The sequence below is a fragment of the Ceratotherium simum genome, chromosome 2 (assembly GCF_057802395.1).
Source record: "Ceratotherium simum simum isolate JZ-2026a chromosome 2, ASM5780239v1, whole genome shotgun sequence".
NCBI classification, from domain to species: domain Eukaryota; kingdom Metazoa; phylum Chordata; class Mammalia; order Perissodactyla; family Rhinocerotidae; genus Ceratotherium; species Ceratotherium simum.
This window is the reverse complement of record NC_141901.1, coordinates 94752320-94774524: the sequence shown is the minus strand read 5'-3', so window position 1 is coordinate 94774524 and position 22205 is coordinate 94752320. Positions and strand designations below refer to the sequence as shown.

The 22205-nt window shown below is 39.3% G+C and overlaps 1 protein-coding gene across 2 annotated transcripts in view; it reads left to right on the top strand.

Moving 5' to 3' along the window:
- PDE4B (phosphodiesterase 4B) overlaps nt 1-22205 on the top strand; it is a 396712-nt gene that overhangs the window by 361502 nt on the left and 13005 nt on the right. For both annotated transcript variants that reach the window (XM_087449321.1, XM_014788252.2), the window contains one exon: nt 18173-18266. In XM_087449321.1, coding sequence (XP_087305447.1) covers nt 18173-18266 — 94 coding nt within the window. The remainder of the gene's footprint in view (nt 1-18172; nt 18267-22205) is intronic.

Genomic DNA, 22205 nt, shown 5'->3' with positions numbered 1-22205 from the left:
TGAGTTCTCCCGGCTACACAGGTTTATTTTTCCAGTTCTTCAGGTGTGGCCGTACTGGAATACTGAACATAGAGGCAACTAATTGCCTGTGCTCTTAGGTGGGAGGGAATAAAGTCATGCAATTCTCCCAACCTGCAGCCACCTGGGACCCAAGCTGCATGACTCTGGGATGTGACCATGATAGGCTGATGGCCCTAAAATTGGGTGAGTCATTTTCTATCTAACTGAATAATCAAGAAGTATGGGAAATGTGGGATCCAGCAGAACTGAAAGGAAATAGATCTTATTGGTCAACAGATTCATCTTAGAACTCTGTCAGGAAGTTGATAGGCAAGTGACCAATTATCAAAAGGGATTAATTCCTCCTTTGCCCACAATTAAATGATATGATTAGAGCAGTGGCACCGTTAGGGCAAGAAGGGTCCTTTTCCTGGACCCTGTGCCTTAAGAGAGGGCTCTCTTCAGGTCTTCCTCCAGCTGCACTCTGCTCCAGGAGGGGAGGGGTTGGCCAGGCCAAGGGAGCAGCGGTGCTCCCCCCTCCAGACCACACTGCATCCACTGGACCCCACACTCTCTGCCAGAATGGCTTTGAACCCACTTCCCGGGCCTGTATAGGCCTGTTTCCTAGATATGCTATGGGAGTATGCACCCTTAGGCCCAAGGAGTAGCCAAGATGCCGCGATTTGGCTTGGGAGAGTTGTATGAGAGGAGCTTGGACGTGCGGGCTGTGGCAGAGGGTGTACAAAGGCCTGCACTTGAGGTCCCTTTGGTGCTAGGACATGGGAAAAGGATAAGGCAGGGCATGACCCAGGAGCCAGATCCTCCTGCACTGCCGTATCCAAAGAGTTCAAGAATTCTGACTTCAATCTGGCCTTCCACGCTGCTACGAAGGGATGTCTGTCAAGGTAGGAGTATTGGAGATAGCTCAATTTATATCTTTATATATTTAGACCTATGGTATGTGGCCCCAAAATGTTAGTGGTGACCCCGGATTAGAGGGCAGAATAGAATGAAAATCATTCTGACAGCAGATGGGGGACTCGCACACTGTTTGATCCAACGTTTCTCTCTTTACAGCTCAGATTTGTATAGAACTAGAGGCAGCAAAGTGAAGAGCCTGGGAATGAGCCGTGAGTTTGAGTCCTGGCTCTGCCTCCATTTAGGTGTATTATCTTTAACTATTCAATCATTTTGAATCTTTGCCTTTTCCTATCTACAAAACAAACTGGTTGGAGAAGACTATCTCCATGGTCTCCTTCAGCTCTTACATTTATCAGAAGAACAATAATAGTAAACAGCCAAACTACTTTTACAGGTGTATACTCTGTGTGCAGACATTGTGCTAAGCTGCTTACCTACCTTCTGTCCTTAATACTCACAACAACCCTTTGAAATAGGTATTATTATTATCCCCATTCTACAGATGAGTAAAAGCGAGGCTTAGCCAGTTGAAATAAATTGCCTAAGGTAAAGAAGAGACCCAGGATTCACACCCAGGGCCATCTGACTCACCATCAATGATCCCAATGGGACAGATGAATATAGAAAAAAGTTTAGAGGTATTTAATAACTCTTTTAAGGGAATTTTGTGGTTTCTGGGAGATATTATTATTCTACCTCTGGCCATCATTGGTCAGGACTGGTTCAAAATCCTATTCTGCAATTACCATATTCTGGACCTCTAGACCAGCCATTAATGACCTCAAGCTCAGGCTCCCTGGCTGGAAAGCAGTGTCTATTCCAATAGAAGAGGGGGGAAGAATCGCCACAGTTATAGAAAATGGCTGTAAAGCACTCATAAAAATGTAAATAACTATATTAAACTAACGCACTGCCTATTGTGGATCAGGTTGCTAAATTCAATATCTATTTGTTTCCCCAAATCCTCTAACACAGCCTAAGATCACACAGTAAAGTTTTCTTTAAAGGATCTTAGCCTACCCCCACATTGCCTTTTCACCCACTCCCCAAAATAAAATGGAGAGACGCTATTCTTTTTTTGTTTTTAATTTTATTATCATTCGAATAATTGGGGCAATTTCATCGTACACTACGTCCTTCCAATGCATGCAACATGACCATAAAACAGAGGAGCAGTGCTCTAGTAGCAGTAATTAACATAGGGAGATTCCCTAGAAGGAACACGTAGACTGTCTTCCTTTGACTTTGTCTTCAAGCAAAGATAAACAAGAAGATTAAGCTATTTATTCTGTATCTAGCATTATTTCAGTTATTCTCTATGACAAAATAGAGTTGTATTATTGAGAATGTAATTCAGTATTCCAAGTTCTAGTCTTATCAAAACTTAACAGATCAAAGATTTTGACAGTTGTTTAGTGCTTTGTAATAAATTTGATTTGTAGTCTGTTTTGCTTGGTTAAGATATTTTCTTTCTGCATTGGTACTCACAGAACCATATCCTTCACTGAATTCTAATCTATTTAGCCCAATCGTTCTGCTAACTAACTCACTTGAAAGTCCCCAAGTGAACAAATCTCTAAAAAACAAGCAGGAATGAAGTGAGGGAACATAACCTTTGATGGTTCACCTCTGGCTAGCTGGTAAGAGAGCATTATATTCTCTGAATCTGTTAAATAAGTCATTTTAAGCCTTTCTGTCCACGTGAAAAAAAAAATCAGATAATTATGTGTAGAGTGTCCAATATAAACTTAGCACACTAGTTTTGAGAAACAGAATTACAATATATTAATGGAATAAATGTTTGTTGTACATTTCTTATACTTCTTTCTTGGCTTTTTTTTTTCCTCTTAGAATATGTCCCGGTCTAAAAGCCTTCCCAAATCTGTGCCCTTGCTGTCTATGAAATAAAAGCCAAGGGTGGGGTTTGCTCGTGTGCGCTTCTTTCAGAATGTTTTGTTTCTAAGTAAAAGTATGCTCAGCGAGTGGAGATAGCTCAGCTATTGGGAAGCCTGGACTTACCAAACCAGAAGATGCCCGGTCAAACTTGTGCCACAGTCAGTAGATGTCACACTCTGGAAGGCACTATGCCAGCTGGTGATGTGCTTCTCTGCACATCCGTCCACTTGAGCATCCTTCAGGGACCTGCCAGCCCTCTCTGTCTTGCCCGTTTGTACGTGATGTTTCCCTCAACTGGTGCCAAACTGTTTAGTCTCTCGGATATTTTACTGTAACTTCCTTTGTTTGATTTACTTTAAAGTAGCCAAGTGTTTCCACAAAGAAAGGACAGTTAAGTTATGTAGAAATGAAGAAGACAGTAAAACTCCTGTTTCTTTTGTTTCTGTTTTGGGAAGTGCCTGATAATCTTTTTCTCTTTGTGGAGTAGAGTTTAAAAGCTATAAATCATACAATTCTGCTCATCAGTCACGTGTTTCCTTCTGCTAATTACTTGCGATTTTAAAATGTACCACTTTTGAAACCTAAAGCCTTCAGAGATTGAAGTTTAGTGAACTTATTGAAAATAAAATTCATCTTCATGGCTCATTTTCTTCTCTTTATTTTTTTTTTAGCTGTTAAAAATATGGAAATCTTAAAAGTGATCATTAAAAACTTTACATGGCCAAGTTCTCTTCACTCTTTGCTAACAGTGTAGTGCAGGATGTTATAACCTTCAGCAATTATAAAAATGAAATTTGAATACAGATAGCAGCAAATAAAAGTGATTACACCAATTTAAAAAATTAGATTTAGGACAAGAGGCCAAAGTTTTGGCATTTGACATCTGAAAAGATAAATTTTAAATCGTTATTTTGGAAAGAAAACAGTAAGAAGAGAAGTTGTCAAATAAAGCTATCTTTCCAACTCAACCATATAGGCTGTGTACTAAAGCGGATCAGACAGGGCAAAGTGGAGTGTTAACCTGGCAACTATCTATTGTCTTAGGTCAGTGTGGATGGTGAAAGTTGATAAATCAGGCCAAAAAAGGTCTAAATATATTCATTCTAGTTATAGCCTTACATGGTTGCATTAGACAAAATCCTAGAACTATAAGTCCAAAAGGGAGCCTTAGGTATTATCTATTTGAAGACTTCATTTCATAGATGAAGATTATAAAACCTGAGGATTAAATACATAATGTACTCCAAAGATCTCTGTAAAATGTAAAACGTAATCTAAATGAAAAGTAATTTTGTTATGATGTGATTTCTCCAGAGTCATAAGATTAGTTAGTGGAAGATTAAGGTGCTAACGTACAGGTCTGATTACAAATCCAGCTTTGCTGTTCATTTTCGGCAAAAGGCTGATTACGTGTAAGAAACATGTGGGACATTCCCTCTTTAGTTTGCATTGATTTTTGACCTTCTCATTGTCCTTCTCATTACCTTTCTTGAGTAAAAGCTATACATATCTTAATCATTTCAAGTAAAGAGAACTAATTTAGTATTCCTGAAAATTTTGCAGTCAAAACCTAGCAGGAAATAGTTGGAGTGAGTTACTTTAAATGCCCCTGACATTGGTTGTTTTTCTTCCCTTTTTGCCATTTTAATTTCTGAATTAATATATATCATATGTACTATATATATAACATCAGAAAAAAAACCCTCATTTTACAAAGGCAACCAGGATTAACATTTTCAACCTCACATAATTGAAATGATACCCTATGGATAATTTATTTCCAACTTTTTCATCAATATCCTATTTCTTCATGTGATTAATTCCCATTACAAACCTTATTTAATGACTGCGTGATATTCAATTGTGCAAATGTGCTATTAATAGCCTACTCAATTTGCACTTAATGTTTTCAAGTTTTTCGTCATTATAACTTTGTCCTATTTCTGATTCTTTTCTTAGGTTAGATTCCCACAAATGGAATTAATGGATTAAAGGGCATGAACATCTTTATAGCTCTTGATGCTTGTTTGCTTTCCCACTAATCCCAGTGCCAAAGTTTAAGTAGTAAAAACCTTGTAATTAGTATAACTGCTCTCAATTTCTTTCTATTTCTTCCTTTCCTCTCTCTGAAACTGGAGGTGATGAATTGGACAGTTTTACCAACTGGTGAAAAAATAGTCAACGCTTGGATTCTCTCTGCTACTAAACAGAGCTCTTAGCTTAGGAAGTTGAAATGAAGATGGTGTTCTCATCTGATCCTCTCTCCCTAGACCGTTCCTGCCCAGTGGCCCATATTATGCAAAGCTCCCACAACTCGAATATGGTTTCTAGATTCTTGAGTTATATTACCAACATCTTGGTGGAGTTTGGGTTCAACAGCATTGGCAGCTACATAGTTAGAAACAATATCAATGTAATTAATGTCTTGTAAACATTTTAAATCAAATAAACCTCATTCATAGCAGAGACTCATTTTTATGTGTTTAGGTAGCTTAAGACGAGTTTTAGTATTTGTAGACGTCTGAAAAAGCAAATATTACAAATATTTTGTCGTAAAATATTGATGAATTCTGAACTGTTAATCTAGTTACTTAAAATGAGGAGATGAAGGGAAAAATAAAGGGAAAATGACTTGAGGAGAACTGATCATCTCAGTTGTAATATTTATTAAGGGAAATTATTCCATGCCTAAAATATACTTAATAGTCTTACTTTAGCTCTTTCAGTATTTACCTATTTCTAATCATTACTTATATTATTTGGTAGGACACAGAGAAAATTTCTTAGCATATAATGTAGGAAATGAAAAGAAAATTCCTAATTCTTTGGTGGATAAGAAAGCTTAGTGTTTGGCTCTTGGAATAAGATATAGAAGACTTGAATTAAAAAGCTAAAATACATGAAAGGCGAGTCCACTGGAAATCATTTAATAATCAGGATAATCATTTGAGTATAAGAAAAGAGCTGACAAGGTTGAAAAAGACTAAAATTTTAGTAGCAGCTGTTGATTGAAACAGTGGACTTCCACCTTCCTCTCTACCCTTGATGTCAGATCTATTGAAAACATGGCTGACGACTAGAAGTAAGAGTTTTATGATAACTTGAGAGTGAAGAAATACAGGGCTTTATCCCTCTCTTGGTATTTCACTGCCTAGAAAACATTCCTTTGGCCCAAATACATCCTCAGCCCTGTACCACGAACCTACTCCTGGTGTGCTGCACTCCTTGGCTTTCTTCTTTTGAAGCTCTGCCTTGGCTACTGTGACTTGGATCAGATTTTCATACACCATCCTCTTACCTATCTTACTGGGTAATATCAGAGCTAACACTTTACTTATCTGGGGTATTAATTATGTCTGCTCCAGATTGCAAGCTCTTGAGTCCTGAAACCGTGTTTTCAAGACTCCACGTTTGCTTACAGTAATCGGGCTAAAAAGTATCAAGGAAGCAAAGCTTTGCTTCTGTTTAACTGTCAGAAGAGACGTGAAAAGCAAATGGAGGCTTTTGTCAGTTGGCGGTGGTAGTTGATTTGGAGTTTATTTTATTTTAGAAAGCTCTCTGCGATTCTACTTGATTTGGTCATTTAAGAAATTTGTTGACATAGGGACTTTTGATAGATTGTCCTGCTTTTGACCAATACTAGAACGGATAATGACCTCACCAGTGGGCACAGCACGATATTAAAGATGGAAATATTTTTAGCATTTTCCAAAACTTTAAATTCATGGAACATGCTTAGACTATCCAGTGGCGGTGTGCATTTCCAGTATATGTGCATTTTGCACACTCATCTGATTGTGAGAAGCTAGGGACCTTCTGATGGGATGCTATTGAAATGGACTCCGACTTCTGCTCTAGACATCCCACTCAGAGCCCAGAAGGATCAATTTAGCTGACCAGGTGCTACCCAGCTACCAAGCTGAAAGGGCACAGTGCCCTCCCTGCCTCTGCCCCGTCCCTGTGATTGCTGCCGCTGGCTCCATTCTGTCATTGAGCCAGAATGATTTGAATATATCTGCATCTATTGATGCAATGGGTATGTTTTTCTTGGCCAGGCCCAGTACATTATTTGTGTTCTTGACAGGGTGAGCTGTCGCTGATTTTTTCCCTGCTGTATTTTAACACACTCAGGATCTAGTTGCACAAAATTTATTTGCATTTTTCTTACCCATTGCATGGAAGCTTCCCTGATGATATCTCATCAAGATTTACCAGTATTATTTTTAAAACATTTTAAGATCAGTATAACAATTTCAGAGAATTCATTTATTTTGATTGCAATAATTAAAAATACTCTTTTATGAATATTCTTCTTCTGTATGTTTAAGGTATTAAGATAAGGTCACTGTCTAACGCTGTGTTATGTGTCTGGCATAGTAAAATTTTCAAACTGACAAAGGTCATGTATTGCTTTTCAAGAAAATCCCTGTAGAGCCCTTAGTAAATCCTAAAATAGGAGAACCTTGCTAAAAATAAACAAACAAAAATGTGAACTCCTGGGCAGGAATGGATAAGATAAATATACTTGGTTAAAATGAGTAAAAAATGAACTCTTTTTCATAAAAGTAATAAAGGAGGAGACGGTATTAGTAAGGAATAATTCAGGAGAGATTTTTTTTCTTTTTTGATCACTGCTTTTCAAATCTAATCACATGCTCCAGGGCTGCATTTCCCTAAGAACTCTGATTCTGCCCGAGGGAACATTAATTATGGGGCAATGTAGAGATTTTTAAGGCCCATTTCTTCACTTAAAGCTTATTTGCTCTCAAAGCTTCTTGTGGTACCAGGGTAGAATGTTAAGTAAAGGGCTGCACTCTTTAAGTGCATGCTGTTTGTTATTTTTGCATTGCCAGATCCAAAGTAGCATGGTAAGGAAACATATCTGAAGAGCCCTTTCCTGCTTACATGGAGCTCTCACCCATGTTGTCTCATCTGATGCTCACCGTGAGGAAAGTATTATTAAATCCCCATTTTCAGTAAGAAACCAAGATGCAAGAGAGGGAGGTGATTTGTCCAAGCCCTTCAGCCACGAAATGGTGATGCTTAGCATCAAATCTTGTTCTCTTTGCTCCAACGTCAAATGATTTAAAAATAAAGATTCAAGGGAAATCCACAGGGTAATTTGTTATATTCTTATATCTCTTGCTAACAAAACATATAATCATGGAATTTTATAGCCAAAGCTCAACCAAGTCTCCCTTTTATTTTTCAGACCTCAGTTTAGATGTTAGCTCTTTGGAGAGATCTTCTCTAATTATCATAACTCAATAGCTTATTTGTTTTACAATTTGCTATCACAATTTCTGATTTCTGATTTTTGTTGTAGCACTTGGGTTTTACTCATTTCCTCCCTTAAGACTGTAAAATTACTGCGGACATGAATTGTGTCTACCTTGCTCACTGTTGTGGTTCCAACATTTAGAATAGCTCTAGGCACATGGTAGGTGTGCAAATACATGTTTGTTGGATCAATTGTGTGAGGCTCAGAAACTTAATCTAATTTGTCCAGAACCAACTATGTTGTTGGTAGCAAATGTATTAGAACCCAGGAATCCTGCTTCCTTTGTACTGCACCATGCTACACGTAGTTGTTACCATGCCTGATTCCCATTTTTATAATTGTTAGATTGAATAGAAACCCCCATCTGGTTCACAGTGACTCTCCAGAGTACCCTCAGAAGCAGCAAAAGCTTGCTCCTGAGCCTTCTCTCAAATTCAGTCAGATAACAGAAAACACAGTCATCAGGGACAAATGCTCCTTCCTTGTGAGCAGAAATGTGAAACACATATTTGTTGTTGTTTGGTTTGGCATCGGGGTATTCAGCTTACCTTTCTCTTGAAGAGTCTGCATCCTGTGGACAAGAATCGAAGCCCTTCAGACACTGGCAATAGCTATTGCCCACTCAGCCGGGAGCATATTTATGAAGACATGTTGTTTCTGAAACTCAGCCCTCCTCCAGATCTGTTGTGTCTGGAGCGTAGCAGCTTAGTCATTCTGCCTTGTTTAGTTATATTTTTTGTTCCTGACATATTGCTGTTACTTCTCTCACCTCTATCCTAGCCACATATTCAGTTAATTCAGATGCGTTACTGGATTGACCTCAACTGTGGAAACCTGTGGAAACCTGAACAAAATGCATACTTGGTGCAGTTATCCTTACGTCAAGCAATCTGTGACCCATTCGTGGCTTTTGGTTAATACATGAAGAGTTCTAAAGTCTCTTAATTCGAGGAAATTGGCTAAGTCATGGAATCATGAATGGATAGAGTTGGCAACAGCTGGACATCTCCAAATAGGCTTTTTTATGATATGGCTTTAACATAAGGCCATTTTCAGTTATAGTTTTTCATTTGACAGGCTTCATCTATCTTTCTGGCAATTCTGGTTTACACTCCTTAGATTGGTGAATAATCTAAATGTCAACTAGTAAGCCAGAACTTCTATGAGTAACTCATGTGTCATGTAATCTCTGTGACATAGCAGTGCATCACACCTGCAGCAGCGTATTGTGGGAATTCTGTAGTTACTTAGACAGGCTCTGTCAACGATGAGAAGAAAAGAGTTTAGGTACTGAAGAGCCAACTGAAACCTCCACCCAAATGCAAAACAAGTGAAGAAGGTGCCAAGAGCTCAGCTTTTAAAAGTTAAAGGACAAAACTCAGCTTCAAGTAGAAATCCTATGGAATAAGGTGCGAGTCCTACGAAGGTCTCAGACACCTTGCCAACCACTTTATATAAATTATTTCTAACCTTTCCATTTTAAAGATGGAAAATCTTAGTCTCCGAGAGAGTCAAGAACTTGCTGAGTTTCTCAGACTAAGTTACAATATAGGATTTTATTTCCAGACTCAGTTGGATACTCAGCTGACCCTGTGTAGTGTTATTATGATGTTGGGTCTGCTGTTAGAGTCTTCTTTAGGTTGTTAGACCCCACTGGTAAGGCCAACCTGTAACCAGAACCTCCTCTACTTCATGTATGACCTATGCATCCAACTCTGAAACTCCTTTTATAAGGCTTCCATGAATGCTACAGACCTGTACATCTTGGGGTGCATTGTTGTACAAAGCGTCCATCCATCTCTTCTAAACTGTGCTCGCTAATAATAGGAAAAACAAAATGCAAAACAAGTATAACTATCTTTTTTTATAAGATAAAATCACTTAAGACTACTGTTTTCATCTTTTATGGTCTAAAAATATGTTCAAACTTCCATCCTGTGGCAGATTCTTCTCAATTTGCAAGTACATATTCTAGCATAGGGATTACCAAAATACTAAAACACCAGATAACATATATGCTTTCAGAGAAGAAAAGGGTATGTCTATGTAGCCCAAGGTTTCCTTTCTTGATTTGATGGCCCCTGGAGTTGATCTTGAAAATTTCCAGACCAGGGGGCTGTCCCGGCCACAGGAGACTGCTAACCCAGTGGTGATTCCCGCGGCAGGTTTTGAAGCATCCCGTTGTGTTTTATCTTAAGGGCGTGTGTGTGTGTGTGTGTGTGTGTGTGTGAAAATTGCCAGGTGAAATCAATATAATTAATATTAAACACAATACATGCCACATGGTGTGTTTAAGGGGGTAGAGTAACAATCTCAAAAACAAGCTATGGTAGATCTTTGTGCAAAATATTGGAAATTTTAATAAGGCAATGTTTAGTGCAGGATTTTAAACAACCCTGGAGATGTTATAGAATAAAATTGGAAATCAGTTCTTAAAGAGAATCATGACCAATAGTTTTGTGGTTGTGGAAAGCAAGGAGAATGTTTGGGGAGTGAGTTCCCTGTTCTGAGTCATTGCTTTCAAGTTAAATATGAAGGCCCTGCAGCATAGGTCTTGTTTTTCACTGGTCAGGAGAGGGCACTAGAACGGGTGGTCTGAGGGTCTGATCCATGATAAGATTTCTAATTTTAAAAATATAACAAGTTGTAGAACTTCTGGCTGAGAAATGGTTCAAAAGAAACCTTTGCCGTCTGCTTTGGAATGACAGTAATGTCCCCCGGCCTTAGAACTGGCTCTAGAAGCTTGAGGTTAAGTATGAGCCGTTATGCACAGAAAGAGATGTAGAAGGCTTAAATGGAAAAACAGAAGAGTGACTAGATAGTGTGCCCTGATTCCTTGCTTTTTCTCAGCTGCTAGGATGATTTTTGTCATCTGTTGAAAAAAGGCCTTTGCTATATTTAATGATCAAGCCTGCACTCAAATCTACCAGAGTACCCTTTTTTTGTCTATCTCTGTTAATAGCCAGGTTAAAAGAGAAGGGCCAAGTGTATAAAATGAAATTGTGAAGCTCCGGTAACACTTGTCGGTCTTATTGTGTTTCTCACCAGAAGGACAGACCTCTGTCAAAAAGAACAAGTTTGAATATTTTGAATTACCTAAAAATATACAGTACCTCTAAACCTGTCACATTATGAGTGTATGACTTTGAAATCCAATCTCTTTATGGGATATTTGGGACAGGCAGTATCTGGGACATATTTATACTAAAAAGTAACATTGTTTATCAGAAATTTAAATTTGACTAGGTGTCCTGAATTTTTATTTACTAAATCTGGCAACCCTACATATGTGGAAACATAGATATATGTATATGTTATAAATATGTATAGTTTATAAATACAGTGTGTGAATACATATGTATATATAGTTAAAAATGCATAGTGAAAATATGTCTTTGGATATAAATAGTTATAGTGTCTTTTGTCTATTTAATTGTGACAGTGAAGCAACTTTCAGAGTTAGAGGAATGTTAGGTCGTGAGCAATTTCTCTAAACATTCTGATGGGAATTACTTTGGGTCTAGGAAAGGTCGATTCTTTAATATCCCAATAATGTGTGCCATAGCTCCTCTTGAAAAGTTTTCAGAAATTCTAAGAAAAATGGACAGCAGCAAAGAGGATAATAGATAGGTAGGAAGAAACACCTAATAATTTTAAGAGCTGTTCGAGACCTAGTCTCAAGTTATAGAGCAGTTATATTCAAAGTTGTATTCAAATTCTCTTGATTTTCTTTTTCAGTTCCCTGTATGAAAGCACTGGTGGTTTGTCTCTACTTTTAAAATGTCACTTGAGCAGATACTTGTCCTCTCACCAGCAGGTGGAATTGATTCTGTTTTAGCTTCACCATCAATGCCAATGTTTTGTTTCAGAATTACGGTAGAGATGTTCATGCTTGTTTCTCATTATATACTTATTTATTGTGGATTACAACATCACTGAGCAGCTAAGAAGAGAATCACTCAATTCTAATATGTTTAGATGAGTTTCTTTCTGACTTGGCGGATGGACAGTAAAGATGGCCCAATAGTATTCCCTGGTGCACCAGGGGTTTGCTCCAGATATTAATACAGCATAACTTGTTTGCTGGGATGGCCTGTCATGGGCTGTAGCCTCTAGTTAAGTAGATATTAATGTACAATGGCATGTGATTCCTTCCTTAACCCTGTTACCAACCCACTCAGTTCAATTGCATTTGCCTCTATAATAAGACAGACATGTCATTAAAGAAACTGGACATCAAGTTTCAAACAGGTGATAGAGTCTATAGGGAAAGACAAAGAGGAGACAAGAGATGCACATTGTCAGATAATCTGAAATGTTAAGAATTGTGGAAATTGTGAGCTTGGTAAAGGGTTTTAGAGCAAGTACACTATATCCCTATTTTTGTTGTTGTTTTTTAAATCAGATTTTTCAAAGGAAAGTGTAGGTATTTAGGAATTAGAGTCCTTCACTTCTTTGATTCTTCCTTTCATTCCATGTAAAATTAAGGGTATGGAAGAAGCAGTTTTTTAAAATCAGAAGGAACCTTAGAAATTAGCCATTTTGCAACTAAAGAAACAGAGCCCACAGCTAAAGAAACTGAGTGCTAAGAAGTTAATTCATCTACCCAAGATCACACATCTGGTTAGTGCCAGAACTGAGACAGAGACAAGCTCTCCTTACTTCCATTTCTCACTAAACTTCACCACAGTTTCAACTTCCTTCTCCCCCTACTAGCATTCTCTGATTTCAGGAAGAATTTTCAGCCCCTTCAACTTTCCTGATTCCCGGGAATTCTTGTTAAGTTATGACTAACAAAGGGTAAAATATGAGTCAAAATTTAGTCCCTAATAAAGTCATTGTGACTTGAATGGCTTGGGCAGTTGCTTTGTGCTGCAAAAACAGGAAGATCCCACACAATAAGGCGCCTGTCCCACAGATGGGCTCCTGCGTCGACGGCCACCCACAAGGGTAACAACGGGGCTGTCTTCCTCTCTTTGGCATCTTTTTTTCATCTACACAGTTTTCATCTACTGACTTCATTGTCAAGTGATCAACAAGAGGAAAGCGCCTGCTTTATCTAGTCTTCCATAGGCTGACGGATATTTTTGATCACTCGGGATTCACTCCTAAGTGATTTCCAGGTCACCACCTAACAAGCCCAGTTATTCTTAAAAGTAGGTCTTTCATTGCTTGGACCAGCCCCTTGTATGATTACTCTTCTGGATTGTTTTATTCTTAGAAACATAAAATTACCAAATTTTAGAACTGGGGTGAATCTCTGAGATCAGTCTAGTCCACCCCTCCCGTGCGATTAATTTAACTCAGAACTCATTACCAAGAGAGTTCTTAGCTTGCCTGTGGATCTTTGCCCAAAGCTCAAACTAGTCCTCTGATGAGAAATGGAGAGAAATGGTGACGTGTTCCATTACTTCACAAGAAACTGGCTTAGACGAAAAGAATCTCTGTATGTAGCGCTGAAGCTAAAGAAAAGTTGAAGCCATAAAACAAAATGTTCATATCAAGTGTAATTGAATTTCAGCTTTTGCTATTCTATATATTTTAAATAACTTCCCACTATTAAATGTAGCCTATTCAAAAAAATTCACGTTTGATTTTATAGAAAAGATATATTCTAGACAAACAATATCAAATCATTTATATAGAGAATATCTTTTTCCCTTTTCAAAAAATAACTGTTATTTCCAACAGTGTTTGCAAACCTAGTGCTGGACGTAAGCTGAAGGAAGCCTTGGAGGAATCTGTGTTACTAAGAGTTCATTCACAAACTTTGCTTGTCTGTGTTGCAAAGGGGCTTTGGCCATTTTCTCTGGGGACGTTATTTCTAGGTAGGCTCTAACAGGGTTTTCTTGTGAAGGCAGATTCTTAACAGAAAACTAGGATCTGTGTACACTAGGTAGTGGAGACACATTTATTTTTGAAATAGTGTGCTCCTGTTTGTGGATTTCTCTACTGCATTTGATAAAGTAAGTAATGTCCATTCCCTTCAATCCAGTAGCTCCTTGGGACACAGTTTCACTCAGGAGCTGTTTTACCTTCCTGTCTGGACTGAACACCCAACTCAATAAAATATTCAGGGAGACTCCAAGAGTCTTAGAATATAAAACTCTGGACAGATGATAAATACTTCTCTTCCTTTGTTGGTGACTTATTCTTATGGTCTGAAGCATTTCCACTTTGGGTTGTTTTTCTCGGTAGTGCTGAGAGAGTTTTGTTTTCTGGGAAATATTAGTTACTGGTAAATAATGTGTCCAAACTGTAGGAGGCTGCCACAAAATTTATCATAGAATCATGACAGGTTCAGGCTGAGATCCTAAAATCATGCATCATTTTCATTTCATATATGATAGGTGAAGTGACTTCGCAAGACTGTTAAAGCTGAGAATGAAAGTCAAGTTTCATCTGCTACATCGTGGCTGCCTCTGGCCCCACAGTAACAACTCCCATATGGGAATCAGACACTGAAAACCCAGCTAAGCTGAGCTCCTAACTGTCGCCTCAGCCTCAAACACAATTCAGATCTATTCCATCCCTTGATGTGTCTCGTCACCTAGGCCAGCACTAATCATGCTGATTGTACTCTACATTACTAGAGTCTGCTCCTTGAAGGCCATATCTGCCTTCCTTAGTTTGGACAGAGCCCAACATAAGTGGGCCCTTCATAAATGCTTTTTGGTGAGAGCAATGATTGCCTTAGTCAGTGTGGTTGGGCCCTCCCTTACAGGGGAGGAAAACCAACAGTTGTTGCTAAGCAACATTTAAAAGACTTGGTCGATTTCTGACACTGAGTGACCTCCATTTGCGTACTTCATCGTGTTTTGTGTTTTATGGTTGCCTTAAGATGACTTTGCTTTTTGGTAGCATTGCCATGCCCTTAGCAAAAGCCTCATAGGAAAACTAATTTAGGCATGAGAAAGAGGCAGTGGTATTCATCTGTTAACTACTTGCATGAGTACACTGGCCCTTTCTGTAAGCTATGCAGGAAAAGTGAGGAGTTTGGTTCATTCTCAGCCCTATAGCTGAGAGCTGCTTCCCTGCTCCCACATTGGGAATGAATGACAGTGTATCCCAGCAGGGTTCTGTGGCAATGGGAGATGATAGAAAGAAAGTAAGAAGAAAAATCTTCCCTTTCCTATCCTTTTATGATTGAATTTCTACCTGCTTCTATATTCTGAGCTGGAGGACCAATATGGCTAATAAAAAACTGGCCCCTCCCTCTCCAGACTGTTAACTGTTGTGGTTAACTAACATGCCCTAATATATCTCACTATTTCTACTAGGATGAAAGTTGATTAAAAGTGTGAAAAGGTTTTTGTTTTTTCTTTTTTTAATGCTATGTCTTCAACGCTTTGCCTGGAACATTTGAGGTACTCAATAAATATTTATCAAATACGTGATAAAATGGTATTATTGAACTAGTACAAACCTGATTGACTCCAAAATCTTCCTAAATATTTCAAAGAGAACAAAGGAGCCAGCAAGAGGATGATTGTCTGAATGTTACATTTGGCTAAGTCTAGTACAGAGACATAACTAAAGAAATCGTCTGTCTTGATGCTTTTTACAAGATGTTTTTACAGTGCTCCAATTAAAGTTTGCTTCTTTGCCAAAATTCAACTGATCAGTCAGAGCATAGAAACCTGTCTTTTCCAGCTTCTAAGACTTTAGAGTAAGTGCCTGTCTTTTGAGAACTGAAAATGAGAGAACATTATGACCAAGCAGTTACGTCTTAAAAATAAATAACTTGGAACTTACGCAATTCACCTGGAGCTCAAAATTGCAGACTCAATAAGCATAACGCACTAGCTGTTTCTAACATATTGTATCATGGGAAAACACACACGTACGCAAGCAGGGTTCCCCAGAAAGAGGGTGATTATGCCTCTTTGAGGACAATGCATAGTGTAGAGTCCCCGCGGGCAGCAATACTGAGTCAAGTTGGCTTCACCTCGGAAGACCTGGTCTCCTGGGCACAGGCAGTGGCGTGATGGGGGCTTGCGTGCTTGAAGTGAAGCCATTGTCTGTTCGAGATGCTCATTTGAAAGGGGAATGCCTCACAGGAAAGGGAGCCAATTGCGTGTGGGGGCTGTTGCCATGGTGCTCGCTATTTCTTTAGCATGCTGCACTTGAACTCCTGGGAACCCAGGGGTGGAGCAATGGAGAGGAGGGAGAAGGAGGGGAGTGGGGCGGCCGGTAGGGAATCCCACTACAGTCTGTGAGGGTTCCAGTCTTTGATCTTCCTCCTGCCTGTGCCGTCTCTAACGACCACGAGGAGAGAGAGAGAGAGAGAGAGACTACAGGGAAGGAATGGCTTTCTCAACATGCCCTAGATTGCTAAAACGAAATAAAAATTAACTCCTAAATATTTCTAATGTGAATTAGAAGATGTAACACTAAAGTACCAAAACAGCATAGTCACTCATAACCCAAATAATTCACCATTCATGCAGCAAATGATACCTTGTATTTCTTAACACGCTCTAGATCCTAGATCAAAAGGTCAGATGTGATCAGTTCCCTTGTCAAATGCAATCTAATATGCATATTAATGAGCTAATGGAGTGCAGAAAATTGCACTCTGCATATGAAATACTTTTAAAATGAAATAAGTTAATTCTATTCCCATTTGTTTCATTGTGAAAGAAGGCTGAATGCATTGGCACACTGTTGGTATGCAAAAAATTCCCCCAGAAAGCTAGTTTAAAAAAATATTCCTGTATTCTGAAAGCATAGTCTGAAAACAGCCACAGTTCTAACCTTTTTCCAGTTTTTTTTTTTTTAATGTGCAGAAAGTAAATTAGTCAAACGCACCATCGCTTTGAAACCATCTGAGTGGCTGAGCTCTGTGCAGAGGCTGCGTCTGCAGAGCACTGGTCCCTGCAGTGGAGAGAGGGTTAAGAGCACCTAGTTGAAATGGGGGAGGGTACCGACTTTGGATTTACTGAAATATTGATGGGGCTTCCTCCATTTTAATCTTCTCCTTTTTAAAAGATGGCTGTATTTCCCAGCCTGGCAACTCCTCAGGAGAGAAGACTTGCTCCTTCCTTGCAGAGTTCAGCTGAGCAGGACTAATCTAGAGTGGAAACCCCTCCGGCCACCAGGACTATTCATAATTCATAAGTGCTGCAGACCAGCCAGCTGAATGCATTTGGACAGGCTCTTGCTCCTTCGTGCAATTCCTGATTTCATTACTGTCTCTGCCAGGAAAGAGGCAGGGAGCACAGGCTTCTTGCAAGAATGGAGTGCGAAGATGGGCTTTGTTTGGATTAGAAAATGCCCTAAATTTTGGAGGCTTTGTCTTTTATAAGTTTTGATTATTTTACCACTGAATCTGCAAGGCTTTTCCGATCCTTTCGAGATTGCTCTCAGAACTGTGAATTCTTTCAAAGGGATTTGTGGATTGTGGAAGGAGAGCATTCCAAAATGCCTGAGGCAAACTATTTGTTATCTGTCTCTTGGGGTTACATCAAGGTGGGTTAATTTGATTCTGCTATGTGTCTTTGATAGAATGTGAAACACTTACAGCTGTATATTTTCTGTGAAGTTGAAAACATCTGTAATGATTTAATTTCTGCTGTCACTTAGCCCACTGAGGCTGCTTGTTGTGAAGTAAGGGCATGTTATATTACATTGTATTTATATAGACTGTGCTGTGTTTTAATCCTTTTTTTAAACAACTCTATTTTTAAAAGATGCTTCTTTTATTCCTTCATTTTCCCTTAAACTTTTTGCATATAATCTCCTTTCACTCTTTATAGCTAATTTCCAATAAATGTATTTTAAAATGTAGTTACATTTTCAAGTGAAATTATCTCAACCTATATTAAAATTCCTTTTCTTATGTTTGCATCCCCAAAAGAAATCAGATGTTAATTCTAAGAAATCTTAAGGAAACCTCTTTTTTCCTGAGGTGACGTTGGAATAATTTCACATTAGGAGGGTATTGTATTTTCACTTATCTAATGGTATCTGCTCATCCAATCTCTTGGTTCTTAGACAGTAAAGTTGGAAACATCTAAAGTGATAAATTGTTATTTTTTAGGTGGTTAATACATTTTTGTTCTTCATAAACAGTTCAAAAGAATGCTGAACCGGGAGCTGACACACCTCTCAGAAATGAGCCGATCAGGGAACCAGGTGTCCGAATACATTTCAAATACTTTCTTAGGTAAGATATTAACTGGGAAACCTGTTCCATAATTGAGATTTTTCAGTATTAATCTCTGTAACCCATCAGGGACATCCCTATGTGAGTTTGGAAAGGGGTTAAGTCACAGAAAAGAAATCCATTTAAAATAAGAACTAAGGACAACCTTTAGGGTGAGAAAAATAAGCAGGAAGTTGTTAAAGAAAAGAATGAAAATACTCATCAAAACAGAAGGTTATTATGGGCTAATTGTGTTTATTTGGACCTCAGGTCATCCCTTATCTACCTACCCACTTCCATCTCTGCGGAGACCTGTGACGGGGTAGGGGAGGGGGCTTCCGATCCTCCAAACCCTGGGGACGACTCCATTGGCTCCTCTGACAGGGTATTCTTTAACTTCTTCCAATAACTGGTCTTTGAGCGAGAGGCTCCCTCTTATGTGGTTAGTAAGAGGTAAGGTTGGAGAATAACTGTATGGTGATTTGGCCCATGAGAATAAGCTTTGGAAATAATTTGACTGTTGATTTGCTAAGTTATTTCTTAAAGATAAAGAGGGGAAAAAGAATGCTCACATCTCTGAAAGATTTGGCCTTCTGCAAGCAGCATCGTTATCTTCCCAATCTGAAGCTTTATCTATGCTCTGTTGTCACATTGCTAGTGTTTAACACATGACACTGACGGAAAAGGTTTGCATCAATGATCTTCAACTACTGTCACACATCCTGTTTGATTACTAGGGATTTCTGATCTCATGTTTAAAGCCATTCTATTGTATAATGAACCTATTAGGACTATATTTTTCTTTCAAGGCTTGCAGAATCTGCAGATCTGTGCTTCAAAGTGAAAGGGTAGCATTTAGATTCCGATTCTGTTGACTTAATTACCACTGAATTATGCTTGTTTATAGAATTCTACTTTCTAGGGAAATGACCTATTCTTACAGCTGAACATCACACCTCCCTTCTTTTTGCCATAGCTACACATCATTAAATCAGTGAGCATTTGCCTTGGTGCCTTTTGGAAACACATACCTCTTCTGCTTTTATTTAAAAAAATCAATCCTAATTCTCTAATACCAAAGCAGTTCCTGCTGCCAGCAGATCACTCCTCGATCAGCCTAGCGCAAAGCTCATGGCATTACTCTGCCGCGATGGGCACCAGAACGATTAACAAGTGCCCTTGCAACTGTCCCCAGTATGTGGGTGTCTGCAGCACCTGGCTTTCTCCAGCTGCATTTGTGACAACCTTTGTCAGAGAACAAAGGAGAAGAGTTTTTCACATGTCCTAGCTCCGAGAAGTAGCTAGCATCTAATCGAGCAGAAAGCATTACGTATTGGTCCTTTGCTTCCCCATTGTTCCCCCTGTATTCCTTTGAAGACAGGCATCTTCCGCCTTCCACCTCAGACATACTCTGTTCTGTGCAACACCCAATTATTTTTCATAAGCTGGGGACTGTTGTAGGGACATTTTGTAGGTTAATGAGTGTGGGAGAGAAGATTAAAAGCAATAAATGCAAGAACTCATTTTTGTTTTCATAAACATTGCATTTTGAAATACCAGGGCTTGTCTGTCTTCTCGGAAGAGACTCTCACTAGAGTGAACCTGCATGGAGTCCCCGAGCCCTTAACCCTCCAGGCTGCTCCTAAGCAGGCCTCTTGCCTTGTCTCTTTTACCATCCACTTCCCAGGGACAACAAAAATATTTTACTATACTAATTAATCTTTTTTATCATCAAAGCCTACCAAGAGAGAAAGCTGATAAGATAACAAAGATGAGCTCTCAGTCTCAACACTTTGTATCTCAAGAACAGGCAAATGTCAACTCTCTCTTGAATGCTCCATGTGCTAGTTAGGTACATCTCGTAAGGAAAACATCTCATTATTCCAAAAATTAAGTTATCGAGAACAAGTTGCCAGGGAAGGATGTTAGAATCTCACTCCTTATAGACTCTTTGCATTAGAAGGGCGGTATGTGTGTGTGTGAGAGTGTGTGTGTGAGAGTATGAGTGAGTGTGAGAGAGTGTGTGTGAGAGTGTGAGCATGTATGTACGAGAGTATGTGTGTGAGAGTGTGTGAGTGTATGTGTGTGTAAGAGAGTGTGTGAGTGTGAGAGAGTGAGTGTGACTGTGAGCGTGTGTGTGCACACTCACGAGGTAATCCCAATCAAACAGACTAGACACACATGAAAATTTTAAATATTCTTGGGAAAGTAGAGAGAGAAGAAAATCCATTGTATAAACAGAAGATGTATCAATTGCCTCATCTGTGAAATGGGAGCACGGAATAGAGGACATCCCAGATACAGGATGTTCGTTCACAGTTTCCAGTCCTATAAAAAGGCTCTCATCAGAGCACAGCAACCATCTCCGTGAGCACAGTGAGCAGACCTTAGTGATTTAAGTTACACTTGAAGAGCAAAATCTGAATAAGAGTCATTGAGTGCTAACATGTGTCCAGGGATCTGTGAAACATATGTGGTTTCCATCTAAAAGGGTGGTGTCCAGGTGGACAAGCCGAAAGGTGGGCGAGACAGCATGTACCAGGGCAGGCGCTTCTTGATGCTGTTCCATGACGCTGGGCTCCAGGGTGCTGGTACCAGAGGAGGTAGAGCAGGACCTGCAAGGAGGAAGCAGAGACAAAGCAAGATATTTAGACGTGATATTACAATTTATTTAGTGCTTTTCCAAACAGAGAAAAATCATCCTTTTTAAATCCCCTACTTACCATCTCAAAAGCTAGAACATGGAATTTTCAAGACTCAAGGAAAAGAACTTAGGAATTTTGCACGGCTCAATGCTGTGATCTAGCAAGAGAAGGACCTTGAATTATGCCATTACCGGAATTTTGACGTGACCATTTTTTTGCATCTGTGTTTTTGTTTGTTTTGTATTGGCCAGTGTTTCCCAGCTGCGTTCTGACCATTCTGTAATGTTAATTCACTACGTGTTGGCTGATTCCTTGAGTCTGTGTTTCAGGTTATTTCCACATTGCCAATGTGCTGGCTAAGCATTTAAGAGGACATTCAGAATAGGGAAACCTATCGGTTGTCCCAATGCCTGCAGAGGGAAACACCTATTAACATCAAATTGGCACTCTGCAAATAATGGCTTGCTTCTTTATTGTCATGTTCCAGACACAGTAGCGGTTCAGCTCAATTACTCACAGTTGCAGGGAATCTTTAATTAAACACAGGGAAAAAGCTGCTAATCCCACTAAAGGGTTTTTATATCTGCAGTGGGTAGGAGCCTCTAACAGCCTCTTTAACCAGCCCTGAGGAGTGGGGAAGAACAGTGGTGGAGAAAGGCAGGGGCTATTGTGGCCTTTCATTTAGCAAAAAGTAGCAATTATTAGGAGTGAAGTGATAGAGAAAAGTAATTTCAAATATAATGTGTATAGTTTTTCTGCGAGAAATTGTGAGACTGGAAAGAAATTTTTAACAGGAACTCACAGCCTGGGTTCTATGATATTAAGTCACTGTGTCTGGAACCACAGTAGTTGCAAAATAAATATCTGTTGAATAAATTGCCCTTTGAGCTTGGGCAAGTTGCTGACTTCATCTGAAAAGTGAGACTGTGGGATTATTATTGATTCCCAAACCTGGTTCTGATCATCAGTCACTTGGGAAGCTTTTTAAAAAATACTGATTCGGTGGGACCGGCTGGGGCTCATAGATCTGTATTTTTCGAAAGTTCCCTGGGTGCTTCTGATGCTGAACCCAGCTGGAAACCCCTAAACTAACTGAGATGACCACTAAAATTCCTCCCTAAGCAAAAGTGAGAGGCTGATGAGTCTAGGGGCTGGTGGGCACCTGGAGACAAAGCTGGGCTTCGAGGCAGAGAAAATATCCTTGCTCCAGCCCACAGCCCAGTGTTGAGGCATAAATGATGGCTGCTTTCTGTCTCCCTGTGCTGCTCTGCTTTGATGAGCTGTCCACAGGGCCCTGGGAGTGGGCGGAGGTCTC